We start from the raw sequence: 17,681 nt of genomic DNA on the forward strand, positions 1-17,681 counted from the left end.
GAAACGTAATGATGGACAAAATGCAGGATCGCGTAATGCAAATGCCATTCTTACTACTACGCCATCATAAACGTGTATTGTTCACACGAAGATAGACCTGACGACAAGAAGGAAGCATTCTATGTGCAGCTGGAGGCAACGTACGATAACTGCTCACCACGAGACATGAGGGGTATGGAAAATAGGGAAGCAATGTACAAATCGGTAATTGGGCCCCATAGTCTGTACATTGATATGAACGATAACGACCAGCGATGCATCAACTTTGCAGCTTCCAAAGGCATGGTGATCAGAAGCACTTTCTTTCCACAAAGATATCCACAAGGCCACCTGGAGATACCCTAACCAACGAACCTCAAACCAAATCGACCATATTCTCATCGAGGTTCAGTTTTTCTCGAGCATCACCAACGTACGCTCCTTACGAGATGAGGATATCGATTCGGACCACTAGCCAAGTAGCTAGTAGCAGTACGTGTGCGCTCAAAGCTATCGATGGTTTATATCTCACGACAAAGCCGCCATCTTCGGTTAAACACTCGACAATTAGACAACTCGCGAGCTGCCGAAAATAACGCGTGCGTAGTGGATGAAGTTCTGCCTTTCGCTGCGACCTTCGAAAACGGATGATACGCTCGGCTGTCAACGAGGCTGCAACCGCGGTGCTGGGTGAAGAAACCTCGAGTGCACGAAATGATTGGTTTGACGGGGAATGCCAACAAGCGGTAGAGAGGAAAAAAGAGCTTGGAAAAACAATCTAAGCATATCCACGAGAGAGAATTTGGCCAAAAATCGGAATCAGTTAACCACGATCCTGAGGAGGAAAAAGCGCCGGAAGGAGGACAGAGATCGTGAGGAGCTGGAACAACTATTCCGGGCTAATGACACGCGCAAGTTTTACGAGAAGGTGAATTTAAACTCGCGAGGGCTACACACCTAAACCTGACATGTGTAGGGATGAGGGAGGGGATCTAATCACAAACCAGTGCGGGGTGGTAGACAGGTGGAAGCAATTGTGGAACGGAACGAATGATGTGCTACGTGCGCGTTTCGAGGACACTCGAGTCCTTTCAAATCGCGCAGAGGGTTGTGGCAAGGCGATGGATTGTCCTGTATAGTGTATATTATACAATATTGATATTGAAGGTGTGATCGAAATGAGAGGAATGATCTTCAGCAAAAGTAGCCAACTCCTAGCCTTCGCAGACGACCTCGACAGCATTACTATAGAAACCTTGGGACGGCAGAGGCAATCTACTCCAGACTAAAAACAGAGGCTAGGAGAATAGGGTTCCCCTCTTCTGTTGGGTACTCTTACCACTGCGTCCAGTATTTTGAACTATTGTAGTATTCCCCGTTTTATTATTTTACTATACGTTTCAAGCTTACCTATCAGCCTATCACTTATTGAGGAAGTGACAGGCTGGTAGCTGGAGCGAGACATGTGCCAATCAGGGATGACTAGGTTTATGAACCTAGTACCCTGATCGGCGACGCCAACCAGATCTCCCCTTTTTGAGACACTGCAGTCTGCATACTATTTGTGCTCCACGATTGCAGAGCAAGTGTTCCGAAGCTAAACATCATCTTGTACGAAACCGAGATTCCGAAGATGATATTTACTCGGACAATGTCCTGTCACAAGACCGGTAAGCTTGCTGAGATCTGTCTTATTGAGACTCAGCGACTTTTGAGTAACTCTCATCGTCGACGTTATATATTTTTAGATTGTTTGTGCGATTGCACAGCCATCCTACATAACTGTTCGGCTCTCCTTTTAAGCCCACGCTTCAGCACACAGTCAGAGATTAGACAGAGTGAATCTCGATCCGTGAGTAGAGAGATGGAGCCACATCTTCGTTTGTCGACTCACAACGAGTCGGCGTGTTGAGGATAGACGAGGATCAGGACTGAACCTCTGCTAGCGCATCTGTCAAGTCCTGTTCCTTTCCTATTTTCCTCTCCATCTCATTCGTTTCTTTGTTTTCGGCAGAGAGAGCATGCACGGTAAGAAATCGTCCACTGCACCAGTGACCGGCTTGATGCAGCAAGGGTAAATTACTGTGGAGGGCACCCTGGTACTTCACAGGCTCCGTTGCGGCAAGAGAATTTATAGAACCCCCTCCACCATTCATCCCTCGGCACGGGTCGCGTCACACCTTGGATTATCCTTGGGTTTATCCATTCAAGTTTTTACATAATAGCCATGGATAACAGCTATTTAAACCATCCTCCTTTAGGAGCTTTGGACCCTCTGCTTTGGTTCTTAGTAGTCTTACCTCCTACAAGAACCGTCTTGCAGGCGGAGAGTTTACACTCAGCCTTCGTATGAGTGCCCCCTTCTCTGTCTGCATACGACCCTAGTTTTCACCGATTGTCCGATTTCCACTAAGGAGGTAGAGATAGGAGTTGATGAATAAGAGGCTGTGGGACTTCGTGGTAGTTGCGTGGATGCGAGGAGCGCAATACTCAACCATTTACCATGCAGGATAGGGTTACAAATCAATGCGTCCAAAACCAAATATATGGTAAGAAGAGGTCACCCGGCTTTCGGCTGGTAAAGTAGTAAAAGTGTCCATAATAAAATTGCAACACACACAATTAATTCGCAAAATTCGAGTTTCAGGGCATCAAATGAAATAATCAAACTCTAATTTTAGTGTCTTTATTTTATTGAAATTCGCCTCCGTATCCGAATTCCCGTATTTTTCCCTTCACCCCACCCATGAGATTTTTCACAACCTCAAAATCGAAATGTTTTGCATATTTACAGGAATGAGGTTTCGTCAGCTTTTGATCGTATATCTTCTGGACAGGGCTTTTCGCGACCTTATTCTGTTGGAGTCTTCTGAACCTTGAACGTACATAATTCAGCTCGAGTTTTGGCCTTCTGTACGAAACTTTTGCTCAGATTCAATTTTTTTGCTACCTCTAGAACAGAGTTTGGCTTCCCGTCGAAGGCCCCAACTACGCGGGTGTGATCTTTAACAGCATATGGACGACTTTTTTCTCCGCGTCTTGACTTACGACCGATAGTCAGATGTTCTTTGAACCGTTTTATGAGTCATGGGCAAAATGCTGCCTGCGGGCGACATGCCGCTCTTGAATATGGTCCTTGTGGCACGCGGACTGGTTTGAAGGATGGTGGACGGGAACTAGGTTGAATTTATTAATGTCAGAAGTCATTCCAGGACGCGGTTTTTTTGATGGCATAGGAGTCCCTCAGTTTAGTCGTAATACCTCGTGCATGTTGTGAATCTGAATGCTTTCCGGTTTAAATCTTGTGGTGGTTCCTAAAAAATGGTTTTTATTGTCGCATATTTTACATTTTGTTATGCACAAGAATGGCCAGAGATTATTGCAGCCCGCGGCATTCATGGGCGATCTGATTTGGCTCGCACCATGCCTATGCCTGGGCACCACTGCACAGTGGTCCAGGAACGAAAGTTAAGTGGAAACTTACTTTTGCGGCTAAGCGTTTTATAATAGCTCGCTACAATGTTCAGCAAAGTTGTTCAACTCTAATAGACAATTAATGCGAAATCAACGACTAAGTTCCAGTTTGGCTTGTAAACACATAATCCATAATAACTTTTTATAAAAAAGAGATAGAAGAATAATTTCTTCGACAAAGTTGTAGCTAAAGATTATATAAGTAACTTTGCCAAAGACATAGTAGGCGTATTTTTAGGCGTTTCTAACTTACAGGGTGTTTAACAACAAGACCTCTCAAAAATCACTTTTTCGCCGATTTCTTCAAATGCAGTGGTTTTATTGCATCATAATGTCTTACAAAGTTGGTTATCTTATCAAAAGACATATTTTTGTAGAACATTGTATGTTGAAAACTCATTCGTATAACGAGTTCTAACGTTTTTCCTGTGTTTTTTTAGTCTTTTTTGGAATAGAATATCTCAAAAAGGGGCAAACGAAAAAAATCAAACTTGGCCGTTTCTGAAAGCTTGGAGTTTTATCTCAAGTATATGTGAAAATAAAAAACTGGTTTTTTCTCTAACTCGAGTAATTTCAATTTAATTATTTCATGTTTGACCATTTTCTACTATGCAGTATTTTCCAATATCTTCTTGAAGACGAGTAAAGTCAACATGTCAATAGTAAAAAAGAAATTTGTCGTATCTTGACACAATTTCTTCTGATTGTCACGTAAAATAGTCTTCGAACTCCAGATATGACATCAGTTTTCTATCAGCACCAGCTGTTTTTGATAAATATCTAGCTGTCAATTTTCATTATTTTGCAAATATGCTCAATTTACCATCAATAATGTTTTAAAATTAATTTTCAATAAAAAAGAAAAAAATATTGGTTATTTCATACGTAATATTGTTAACTGTTATTTTAGTTTTATGTCATTTTTTAATCGCAGGCAAGTATATCAGAACAGGCAAAGAGGTAAAAGAGAAAAAAACCTATAGATCCTTTTCGAACTTCAACCACCTTATATCAGTATTTGGATTTGATTTGATTTGGAAAACAAAAAGGGTAGTCATTTATTTGAGAGATTCAATAAATGTTTTGTTTTCGAAATATTTTATCATTGTTAGCAATACAATAATTTATTATATTAACAATTGGTTTGCGCTTGGTGAAAGCTCCAGAGTACGTGTACAATACGAACGATTCTGTATTGCAATGACTGGATCGGACGACAGCAGGAGGCGTTTGAACACATCCTCCAAATTGCCAATCCGGTTAAATTTTCTGACGTGAAATTCCCTGAACTTACAAATACATTTATTTAGCGTTTCCTGTACCTCTTCGCTTAATAACCCTATGAGTTGTGCCGTGGCCTGAATAATATCTGCGCCGTGTACTAGCATTTTATTAACGGTTGGCGATATAGCTAATATGGAATTGAATGGGAAATAATCTCCTAAACTACCGAATTACTTTCACGAACATTTTAGATACTAATTTAAAATAACAGTAACGGTACCCTCAAATCTTTTGACAAAAAACTCCAGGACTCTAAAAGGATTTGCTTGAAAATGTTCCTCCTTTTTTACTTTTTTACTCATGTTCCTGTTCCTGAATACGTATAAGACATCAATATTGAAGACTTCTCAGCTTTCTGACACTAAAGTAATTTAAAAGATTACTTTAGACTAAAATCAGAAATATCAATATAAAATTTAATTGCATGTGCATATATCCAAGTGAAGATTTCCATGACTATTTGTAAATTAATGAAAATTGTAAGATAGATATTTATCAAAAACAGCTGGTGCTGAGCTCCATTTGCAGAGAGGACGATACGACAGTGATTATTTGAAATCCAGGATAACTGCTAACCAGAGTACAGTAGTTCTGTGGAGACCACGGCCCTTCACTCTAAACCACCGTCGAACTAACTACGCGCGCAATGAACCAGCCTGCCGCTGTATGCAGCTAATGAACAATTTTAGAAACATACTAAACTTAAACATGTCGACTGATACTATTAAGAAAAAACTTTCTGACTATTTCTGAGAGGTCAATTACATGTACACTAATACCACTGCATTTTATATTATTTTGTATTTGGTATTATAATTTATATTTATTTGTATGGATTGGATGACGGGCGAAGTCCATATATCTTGACAATAAACAATTGTAAAAACTACCGTTATAAAAACTAGATCTCTTAACTTATCCGGAGTTCGAAGACTATTTTACGTGACAATCAGAAGAAATTGTGTCATGGTACGACAAATTTCTTTTTTACTATTTACATGTTGACTTTAATCGTCTTCAAGAAGATATTAGAAAATACTGCATAGTAGAAAATGGTCAAACATGAAATAATTAAACTGAAATTACTCGAGTTAGAGAAAAAACCAGTTTTTTATTTTCACATATGTTTGAGATAAAACTCCAAGCTTTCAGAAACGGCCAAGTTTGATTTTTTTCGTTTGCCCCTTTTTGAGATATTCTATTCTAAAAAAGACTAAAAAAACACAGGAAAAACGTTAGAACTCGTTATACGAATGAGTTTTCAACATACAATGTTCTACAAAAATATGTCTCTTGATAAGATAACCAACTTTGTAAGACATTATGATGCAATAAAACCATTGAATTTGAAGAAATCAGCGAAAAAGTGATTTTTGAGAGGTCTTTTTATAAAACACTATGTAAGTTAGAAACGCCTAGAAATACGCCTACTATGTCTTTGGCAAAGTTACTTATATAATCTTTAGCTACAACTTTGTCAAAGAAGTTATCCTTCTATCTCTTTCTTATAAAAAGTTATTATGGATTATGTGTTCACAAGCCAAACTGGAACTTAGTCGTTGATTTCGCATTAATTGTCTATTAGAGTTGTACAACTTTGCTGAACATTGTGGGGAGCTATTTTGAACCACAAAAAACTTTCCACTTAATTTTCGCTGCTGGACCACTGTGCACTGGTCTAAACAATGCACTTTGAGCTTTCTCTATGCAAAGTTTTAATTAATTAATTTTACCCAACGGTTCAAAAGTTAGAACAGTTTTAGTGTGTCTGTGTCGCAATTTCGCCGTGGACACCCTTTAAGTAGTGGCCTTTCTATTCCTGGTCTCGGCAGTTCTCGAAGGAAACCGTTTTCGTCGCACTGTCGTCCGGCTTCCTCACGACGCGTCTGGCTCGCCGTAGCCTATATGACTTTCGTCAGATGTAGGGTAAGCTGGGGCAAAACGGGTCACGGGGCAAGATAGGTCAGTTGCATTAACATGAAAGTTTCAGCTTAATCCAAGCCAACGTTTTTTTCATATAGTACCTAAAGTAACGCTCTTTCATAATCATCATAATTCGTAACTTATCTTTTACCCGCTTTCGATAGAAAAATTTGAATGTAAAATCGCTGCATTTCTTACGCGATACATGAAACGATACTAAACGAAACAGATCCGATGATTCGTCAGCATAAAATATAGCAATATGTTTTTTGTGTGCTCTTATCATTTGTAAAACCACATAGGATAACAATATTTGTTATATACTAAAAAGTTTTGAATAAACATGTATATTGTTCTACCAGCTCAAGAGGGGCAAGTTGGGTGACATTGAAAAAAGCTTGTGTGGCACCCTATGGTTGTCCATATATCTGTATTTTTGAGTTTCTTTATTGTTGTAAATGACCATTTTCAGCTAGCCCGGCGTATATTTTAGCCACAAAACAGTTAATCCGGGAAAAGATTAGTTTTTCAACATTTCACTTTTTGTCTAATATAATTTTTATTTTGTTTCGTTTTGTTTATTTTTGTTGCCAATTTTGAAATATGTAAGTCGTTTTTCTGCAGCACCAATCAATAGTTTTTGTTTCTGTAAAGAATTCATAAAGGTTTTCGATAAAAAAAATCGCTTTTTGTTATGTGACCTATTTTGCCCCACATTTTGACCCATCTTGCCCCGTACTTTTTGAGAGCTTAAAATAACATGGGCCCTTCGTTTTTCATGTCTAACGCTCTACCCAGATATTTTTTCAATTCAAATACATTAAAAAATTGATATAAAGCATGAAATTTACTCATAGAAAAACCTTAAGGTCATTCATTTTGTTCTAGATGTGCTATTTCATCAAAAGTAAAAAAGGAAATATTCGCGCATTAATTATTTTCGAAATTTTTCGGAATTTTTGTTTTTGAAAAATGATAACTTTTGAATGCATAGTCAGTATGTTGTGGTATTAATATCAAAATGTCAAGAAATCTGTTCTGAACACATTTTGCATGTTGTCAATTCAAAACAAATTTCGTATGCGGCTCTGGAGATCCAAAAGCGAAGGCCGTCTACAGACGGCCTTACCCGTTAGAGGGTTAAAATTGAATGCGTAGAAAAACGCATCGGGTACTTGCCTTAGGTGACCCGTCTTGCCCCACCTGACCCTATAATCTACAAACTATGCATGTGCACTCAAGTCGCTTTTTGCGCGAAGGATACGTCCCGCGAAAATCAAAACCGATTAAAAAAAACCGCGTAAATTCCGGAATTCGCGTAAAAAACCGCGTAAATTACAAAATTCGCATAAAAAAATAAAATTTCGCGTGCAAAAAACGTTGTGCATTTCAACACTACGCAAAAAATAGACATTCTGAGCACATCCGCGTAAATTCCGAAAATCACGTAAAGAAAACCGCGTAAATTCCGAAATTCGCGTAAAAAAGCCGCGTAATTTCCGAAATTCGCGTAAAAATAGTCACGTAAAAAACAAACCGCGTAAAAAGCGACTTCAGTGTAGTTCGTGATTCATACGCCTTCGCTACTCTCTGCTTTCAATTTGTATTCCGCCAAATATCAGCTTCCGCATCTAAGAATACGGTGTCGGTAGGTGGAAGAAATGATATATGTGCAGTTACACTTGGCGGGAAGTGTTTTGTAAGTCCCGTTTGTAAAGACCGTATTTCATGGACCAAGCATCGCAGAATGAAATTCTTTTGCGAAACTTTTTCGAAATAATCTAGGAAAAAAATTATCTAGAAAAAGTTTTCCACGAAATTTTTCACTGTGAGCAAAAGTCCAAAGAAAAATCGATAGTTTGTGAAGCGATTTGTTAGCAAAACAGATTTATTTAAAGCGAGCTTAGCTAGCTGTCTTTTTTATTTAAAACGCAAATCACGCTAAACGAGTGTTATGTATTGTTGTTGCAGTTGAAAACCGTAATAATCGACGTGCGACATTCGGTTTTATTCTTGTCCTGTGTGTCGCAACTACGTCGCACGTGGTGCGCTGTGATCGCACATTGATGCGCTATACAGCGCACCACGTGCGACGTAGTTCCGACACACAGAACAAGAGTACAACCGAATGTCGCGAGTCGATTATTACGGTTTTCAACTGCAACAACAATACAAAGAGGAATAAACTGGCAATTTAAAAATATCTACACGAACTCCTCATTTTGGTGGTATGTGGGAAGCGGCTAATCGGTGAAATTTCGTTTCCGGTCCATTCAAGAATAACACAAGCAATCTTTAGAACAGTTTTTTTGGCATATCGAAACTATGCGAAACTCGAGGTTATTGCACCCCTTCTTCTGACGATTCGAGTGACAACACGGTTATCAGCCCGTCAGGTTATTTCTTAACAGGCAAAAAATTTTGCACGACTGTTGACCCTTCATACAAGACCTGAAATAGAAATTTTGGTCGAGTTATTTTTTTGCAAAAGTTTCAGCCTGTATCCGGTATAGATAAAAATAACAACAGGATTTTTCTACTTTCAGATTGTTTATTTTCATGCTTTCGCAGTTTGCGTTTGCGTCATCTTGCCAAGATGGATTTTAGCATATAACAGTAAAATTGTTTTACAATACTCGTGATTTCTTTTCTAGCATTGCACGAATCAATGAGTTTGCTTCAGCAATGTTACTAAGATACAATTTGCGTTAGATACGACTGTTGACAATTTTGTATTGTTTTTCTTTTTAGTACAGCTCAATTTGGTTTATTAATTAACGCAGATTTTAATGTAGCAAAAACGTTGCTTTCTCTTTATTTCTGGTGAATTCCACGTAAAATATTTTTGCAACTTTCAACGCCAAACAAATTTATGTAGATTTTTTTGAAATAACATCAAAAATACATGCGCAGGTTATCGATTGCAAAATTTAGGTCTCCTTGTATATATACTGTTTTGGTATTTACTATATCATCAATTCTAGATTTTTTATCGATTTTTAGCCGGTTGATTGACAATTGAAAATTGCAACCGAGAATACTGTTCCAAAAATATTTTTTTGCTCATTAAACATATAAAAGCTAACTTACAATCAGCCTATTCAATCAGTTGTCGTTATCGGTTAAACCGTTCGGAATGTTTCCAGAAGAATTGTTCGAAGCAATTGAATGTATTGATTAAGTTTGTGGTTTCTTTATCGACGACAGATGGTGATTGGTTAACGCTTGTTTATGTCAATGGTTAAGCCACGCAGGTACATTTCAAATATTTGCAACAATACTTTGCTGGATTGGAATGTGACAATCATTTTACTGAGCCACATTTTTATTATGAGAATTGCAAACAATATTTAATTGAACAAAAAAAACATGTAACAGAAAAATTAGGACGAAACGAGCAACGAAGGCCGAAAGTTTTGTATTTTAAATCACGGCGTTGGACGAAATAGTTTACATAATAATTCAAGTTGTTATCAATAGTAATTAGTATATTATTTTACATCACTCACATTTGTTTCTAATCGTTGCTTTTAACGCATACACAGAAAACGGCGACATTTTCAGTTTTATCACTTCATAAACTCAAAGTTGTAAAAGAAACAATAATTTACATAGTGGGGTTAACAAAACATAGAGGTATTTTCACACTTACATAACCTTATATGTTGGCTTAGCTTATTTTTACTGAATTACGTAAAGATAATTCCTGCTTATCTCAATCAGAAGGTTTTTACACGTAACCTAATTTGCTTTTTTGTATATTAATATATAATAATGCAATTATTTTGCAATAATATCGCTTATTATAAATTAAAGTCTTTTTTCACAATGCTGAAACGGACTGGACAGAGAAAGGATTCGCTTCTTAGGAACGAAACCGTAATCTAGAACCTTAAGCTAACGAAAATATAGAACAAAAAGAAACAAAAAAAAACGAATAGATACACTATCTCTCTTCTAATTATTTTAAACATACTATTGCTTCACAAGTACCGAAAAATCCAGAAATGAAATTAATCTCAACTAATTTTTGAAAGATCTCTCATAATCACAATTACGCGCACTTTTTTACTTAACACATATTGCCGTTCTCTACGTCCTTGTTTGCACCGGAAAGCTCATTGACCAATCCAGCACCATTGTTGTCCTCGTCCGAGCTGGAACTCGAATCACTGGAATCGAGCCCGATATCACCATCATCGTCATCGTCATCATCGGTATCTTTGGCCGATGTCGTACTTTTCTGCATAACCCGTTGTTTGCCAAGGTGATTTTGTCGTTTGATAACAGCCGGCAGTTCCGGATTGCTCTCAAGTGTCGATCGTTGGCTAGAAGGGGCATGGCTATATTCGGAAGTATTTTCCTCATCGGAAATTGTCAAGCTAGAGGCTTGGTTTTTATGACTAATAATGCTAGCTGGTGGCAAGCTAGCACCAGCTAGCGGTGACATCAAATCCGTGCTGCTGTTAGTAGTGTCTCCGCCAGCGGTTGCTCCAATTGGCTGAGACATTCCAGATACCGATCCCGCATTAGGTGTCACCTTACAACGGCGTCCACGTTTGATCGGCAGGCGAGCAACGCTGTTGAAATAACAAAGATTTGCGTGAATATTAGATTTACTTTGCAGGTTTTTTTTGACGTAGGACTACGTCTTTGTTTACTATACTGGGACTGGCTAGCACTTTGTGAAAACGAAAATAGAAGTGTAACATTTGAATGAAAGATTTCAAATGTTAATAAGATGAACTACTGTATGAAACTAAACAATTTATATGTCGTTGGATAGACAAAACGACCAGCAATTTTATGGAGGGGGGGGGGATTAGAGACCAATTTTAAGGAGGGCGTAAGAGGGCAGAGTGGCTCCCATACAAATTAAAGACAAATTTCCTCAAAACTCGAGAACCAATCAAGCAAATTGAACCAAATTTGGCAAGTGGAGGTTTCAGAAGGAAGGATTTTTTTTCTATGGTGTACTGTTCCCTTTCCTTTTCTAAGAGGGGGCTCCCATACAAATGAAATACAAATTACCTCACAACTCTAGAAATAAGCAAGCAAATGGTACCAAATTCGGCATGTGGTGGCTTCAGAAGGCAAGAATTTTTTCTATGGTGAATTGAGACCCCTCGCCTCTTTAAGAGGGGGGCTCCCATACAAATAATATACAAATTTCCTCATAACTCGAGAACTAATCAAGCGAAAAGAACCAAATTTGGCATGTGGGGGTTTTTGGAGGTAAGATTGTTATTTATGGTGTACTGAGACTGAGACCCCTTCTTCTTCTAAGAGAGGGGCTCCCATACAAATGAAACACACATTTCCTCATAACTCGAAAACTAATCAAGCAAATGGAACCAAATTTGCCATGGGGGGTTATTGTAGGCATGAATTTATTTTAGGATGGTTTGAGGATAAGAACTCTCATACAAATAAAACAGAAATGTTTGCGTATGAGTCATATTTTCTGCTATATAACAAGCGGTAAGCTGTGAAAGTAAACTAGTAAAATCTTCTCGGAGCAAAAGACAGTGAATCGACCCCGCTAACTTACGTGCCTGTTGCCATTCATGTCAAAAGAGAAGGACATTCGAAAGGCACGTCATATTTGCAATGAACGTGCTTTAGCTTTAATGTTATTTGTAACCAATGGCCCTTTTAAAGGCCACAAGCGAGTTGAAGTAAGATTATTGAAACATGTCAAGCTACGCATAATCTTATTCAATACAATAATCTGTTTGCTGGTAATTTATTACCAGTTTAACCTTTATGATGCACACAAGTGATTTTTGAAAGAAATCTCTCTCTCATTGGCTGCAGGCCTTGTACTTATGAACCCCCGTCCACATATTTTCTTTGCGACCATTGCATTCTATAAAGAATTGAATTTGAATATTCTCTTTTAAAAATTCAAGTAAACAATGGCACTAACATATTCTTATAAACATACATATGCCAGAAATGCAGTTTTTGATCTAGTGATATCATCTCAATAATCATTTCTATTTTACAGTGCCTATCTATGACCATTGTAATAGGCAGTTACGGTTACTTCTTTCAAATATTGAGACAAACATTTGGATTTTGACAAACGTCTTCAGTGGAGTGTCTGCAGTGGAGACCCTTATTCTGCGAGTCACGTGACTCAATACGACAATTGTCACTCGCCGTGACTCGCCACGGCGGTAACAAACCCCTGTTATCTAAGTGACAAACCGTGTCACCTAGGTGACAAAGCGAGTCACCTAAGTGACAATTGTCACCTGATTCGCGGCGACTCCGAAATAGTCACGTCACTCGCCTCGCAGAATAAGGGTGACTGTATAGAGCAGTTTCATGTGAAATAGGTAAATGACAAAATTTGAACCTTTCTGATTTAGATCTAAGTTTACACGTGTTTGATAGGAGAAAATATGCACCTTCCACAGGTTTTGGTGCCATTTTGATTCAAGACTCATTTTTAAAAAGGGCGTATTTATTAAAAATTATCGATTTTACAAAAAATATGTCTAAGCAATAGTTATAGAAAATTGATTTCTGAACATGAAAAAATATGCACTGAAAAAAATATTTTACCAATTTTTCAAAAATTTGAAAATAAAACATAAAGTTAAGATATCAAAAATATACCATTTTTGAAAATTTTTAAATTTGGAAAAATAAAAGTAATTTGCAACCTTTTAAAAGTTATCCTTAGATGGAGCAACTTTCATGGACGGACTTCGTAGAACAACGACTTTCATGATTTTTTTCCAACTTGGGATTTTTCAAGTAATACAGCCCGGACTCGATTATCCGGGTGCTCATTTTTATTTTCAGCCCGGATAATCGAATCACCCGGATAATCGAATCATCATTTTTGGTACAAATTTTTTTTGGTATGTCAAGTTTTTTGACTTTTAGGTATCAAAAATGTTTTACTTATTATTGATCTATCTTCCCAAAAGTCAGAAAAAACCTTTCTTACGACTTTTTCCACTGATTTTTTTTGGTACAATATTATATTTGTATGTTATGTTTTTCAATATTTAGGTAATATAAATGTTTTTTCATTATTGATCAATCTCCTCTGAAGTCATAAAATTCTTTTTTTGCAATTTTTTTACTGATGATTACAATGATGATGGTGATGATGATAATGATGATGATGACGATGATTTTAAGTAAAAAAATTGATTTCATCATCGCACGATTTATTTTTGTTTTGTTCGCCGATAAAAGGGATATAAGAAAGGAATTTTGTAGCTTTAGGGAGGTGAATCAATGCTTGTCTAGTTGGAATCATCATGTACCATGAAAATTATAACATTTGGGTTTAAAATAAATCGGCGAAAAAAAATATTATTTTTTTTCACCCGGATAATCGAGTCTAAAAACCCGGATAATCGAATCCCCGGATAATCGAATCCCCGGATAATCGAATCCCCGGATAATCGAATCCCCGGTTAATCGAATCCCCGGATAATCGAGTCCGGCCTGTATATGAGTTTGTAACACAAATAATAGAATTCTTTTTGTCATTTATGTAATTTACAACAAAATTTGTCATAACAATTATTTTTCTTAATGTAGCCGTTTTCGACATACTCAGAGAAAAAGTTAGATTTATTTTAATTTTTTATGTTGAACACGTCTTTTTCATTTGTTACTGCAGTTACTCCACTATTTCTATAAAATATCTATAAACTACATTTAATTTCCTACAACTTATCCGAATACACCTTATTATTGACATTTCGCTTTTGAGTTGTGGGTATTTTGAAAACTGTATTCGAAAAAACTGGACACGCTGATTAGTTAGCAACTTTTTACCGCACGAGTAAACATAACAGAAATTTTGACTAAAAGTTGCTGAAAGTAGGTCGTTTATATCGGTAGAGTTTTACTAAAATAGATTAGGAAATTACAGTGATATCTTTGAAACAAGAGAAAGTACGCAAATACTTTTGGTACTTTCTTCGAAAATCCAAATGCTTCTCATCGACGGAGCAGTAAACAGCTCAGAATCGAACACTCTGTATTCCAAGTAATTAGACGTTCAAGAAGTCTACCAATCAGACTACCAAACGGAATGATGACAGTGGTAGGAAACGCGGCACGCACAGTTACCGTCTGATCAAATATGGTCGTATAACTGTATAACTTGTTAGGGTTAGATTTTCTATGAAATTGAATCGCACAATATTTCTCGATGGTAACCGTTAGGAGGTTGCTGGGACACTGGAGAAAAATCTTAACCATGCCCTGGAGCTCCAAACAGTCTACAGCGTCTATGACAATGTTAAATAGTTTCAAGTCGTCAATCATCCGGGAACGAACACCAAACATCATCCGGGCAAGTCTTGCTCTACTCTAGCATACGCGGTGAAAATGCTACCTGAGAAAGAGGAATTGAGTTCCTCTTCCTACTGAGCCCAGGGGCACATGCGGTCCTGATGAAGTGGGAACCGATAAACGAAAGAATAATCGTTGCCAGATTCAGAATACGGGTTAGGAACCTTACAGCAATCCAGTGCTATGCACCAACAGATGCTGCCGACTTGCCAACCGCCGAAAGCGAGATTCTACAGCCAGCTAAACAGCGTGGTTGAGAAAATCCTGAACATCCACTTGGGCGACTTCAATCCGAAGATTGGCTCAAACAACGCGGCATGGAACGCCATGGTCTATGATAAGTGATGAGCGGACACGGAGAGCTGTTTACAGAGTTATGTGGTAATTATAACATGGTCATTTTTGGATCGCTCTTTCCCCATAGACAAGCACATAAAGTCACGTGGGTTTCTCGTGACGGTCGAACAGAAAATCAAATCGACCGCATTTGCATCAGCCAAAAAAGGCGAAGGAGCCTTTTTGATGTACGCAACAAACGTAGCGCTGATATTGCATCCGACCATCAGCATGTTATCGCTGAAATAGATTTGCGCGTCGCACGTGTCCAACAGCGGGAGGAGAAAATTGGATGCCGTTACGACGTCCGCCGATTCGAGAATCCTGAACTGAAAAAGGCCTTTGTCGAACAACTTGAATCCCGAGCCTCGGATTTGCCACCTGGTCGTTCTGTAAGACATTTGGCGCTCAAACCAGGTCACTCTACATACGAAAACCCGAATTTTAAATTCAAACGTTAAATTCGTACTGCCCGTACCCCCCGTACCGAAACGTGGTGCGTCTCAGCAGAGACAACGCAAAACCTGCAGGTATTTATTGTCCGGTGCCTGCAATATATCATTCTTGCCTGGTGGCCTGACAATTGGATATCCAATGAGGAACTTCATCGTCGCTGTCATCAACGGCCGATAGCAAAAGAAATTCGTGAAATTCGGTAGAAGTGGATCGGATACACCTTGTGGAAAGGAGCAAACTAGATTTGCAGAGTAGCACTCGACTATAATCCGCAAGGACAGCGTATATCGAAACCGTGGTTCGATAGATCGAATCTGCATTTTAGAAAACGATAAAGAAGTAGGTACTATTATGCATAGTATCACGTGAAAGTCGATTATTTAAAGCTATTCCCAGTAAGATCATATTCGACCGTGACATGCTCAGTCACGTGCAATCCATGGGGACGATTCAAATATGACGTCCACCAAATTTCTGCTTTTTTAGTCTGTCCGATTGTGTCACAAAACTCAACCTCCACCCCCCTTTGGACGACACACAAACTCAAAATAAAAATGAAAAGCGTGTTGAAAGTAAAAAGTGGTTTATAAAAATAGCTTAACCTTTTAAGAGTTAGTGTATGATTAAAACAAATATAGAAAATAATAATTAATAACGAATAATAACTGCGAACAAAGTCTCTAACAACATTCAATTGTAAATTGTTATAAACCAATGAAGAAATGTAGCTTTGGTTTCAATTGAAGTAGCACGGCTCCGCTTCAAAACAAGCTTCAATCTGCGTCGGCAAAGCAGGTTTCACTACATCGTGACGATAGCTTTTAGAGTTCGTTGTACTTTTCTATCCAATATTTAGTAAAAAGCTAGATTGCAAATGAACTGAAATTGATTTACATATAGGTATCCTTCAATGTAACGCGTGGTCTATTTAGTTAACATTGACAAAATGTGCCTAACTTTCAAGCGCCGTCAGCTGGAACAATAAGTTCGAAGATCGAAATAAATCGATGAGTGATGAATGACTGCGAAACACATTTATGCTGCCTTTTGATGAAAATGCTATTTTTTTCGACGGATGTCACATTTGCCTAGACCCCCCCCCTTTGTCACAACCTGTCACAAAATTGACACCCCCCTCCCCCCATAAGCAATGGACGTCATTATTGAATGATCCTCATTCCTTGATCCTTGATCCGAATCTACCTCATTGCTTTGGCATTCATACCTGGAATTGGTATATGATATCGAGCAGCTGAACTTACGGCTCATGATTGTGAAGGTTGATCCAAAACCGTACCGCACATCCTTTGTTCTAAAGAACACCAAAAGGGTCAGCATAGTTTAGCTGCACAATCGGTCCATAAGAGTATAGATTACTTCAAGACACGAAAGCCCCTTATCAGGTACACCGACTCGTGTGTGCCCGCCATCGCGAGACAAATACGACACGGTCTGTGTAACACCCGGACTGTGACGAGATAAACTGTGGCATCGTGCCACATGCGGCAAAGCTGCACGACACCTTGAGTGCATTCACCGATCGCGCCAGGCGGAGTAGAGTAGATGCAGCATCACGGGACCGATACTGTTAAATAACAGCAGTAGAGATGTTTGGTTTTTTAGGAGACGAATTGTAGGTATGCCAATAGAAGTATATTATTAAGAAGTTTTATTATGCAGTAAGCAGCCATATCGCATAAATTTCACGTATTTTGTCATTTGGTGAATTGCAATTTCTTATCGTTCAGTTTTCTACCGACATCTAACACACCGGATTAACAGAGAGCAATTAGTCGAACTAGTAACAGGTGCAAACACACCCGATAGCTTCATTCGTTCGATGAGTTTAGAGCATTCTTCGCGTTAATTTCAAAGCTCTTTCTTAGAGAATCGATCGA

The 17,681-nt window shown here is 38.3% G+C and overlaps 1 protein-coding gene across 1 annotated transcript in view; it reads right to left on the minus strand.

The window, feature by feature from the left end:
* Window positions 1-9,216: 9,216 nt before the first annotated feature.
* LOC128734916 (uncharacterized) overlaps window positions 9,217-17,681 on the minus strand; it is a 31,452-nt gene continuing 22,987 nt past the window's right edge. The window contains exon 6 of the mRNA XM_053829315.1: window positions 9,217-11,240. Coding sequence (XP_053685290.1) covers window positions 10,733-11,240 — 508 coding nt within the window. The 3' untranslated portion in view covers window positions 9,217-10,732. The remainder of the gene's footprint in view (window positions 11,241-17,681) is intronic.

The sequence above is a fragment of the Sabethes cyaneus genome, chromosome 2 (genome assembly GCF_943734655.1).
Source record: "Sabethes cyaneus chromosome 2, idSabCyanKW18_F2, whole genome shotgun sequence".
In the NCBI taxonomy this organism is placed as follows: domain Eukaryota; kingdom Metazoa; phylum Arthropoda; class Insecta; order Diptera; family Culicidae; genus Sabethes; species Sabethes cyaneus.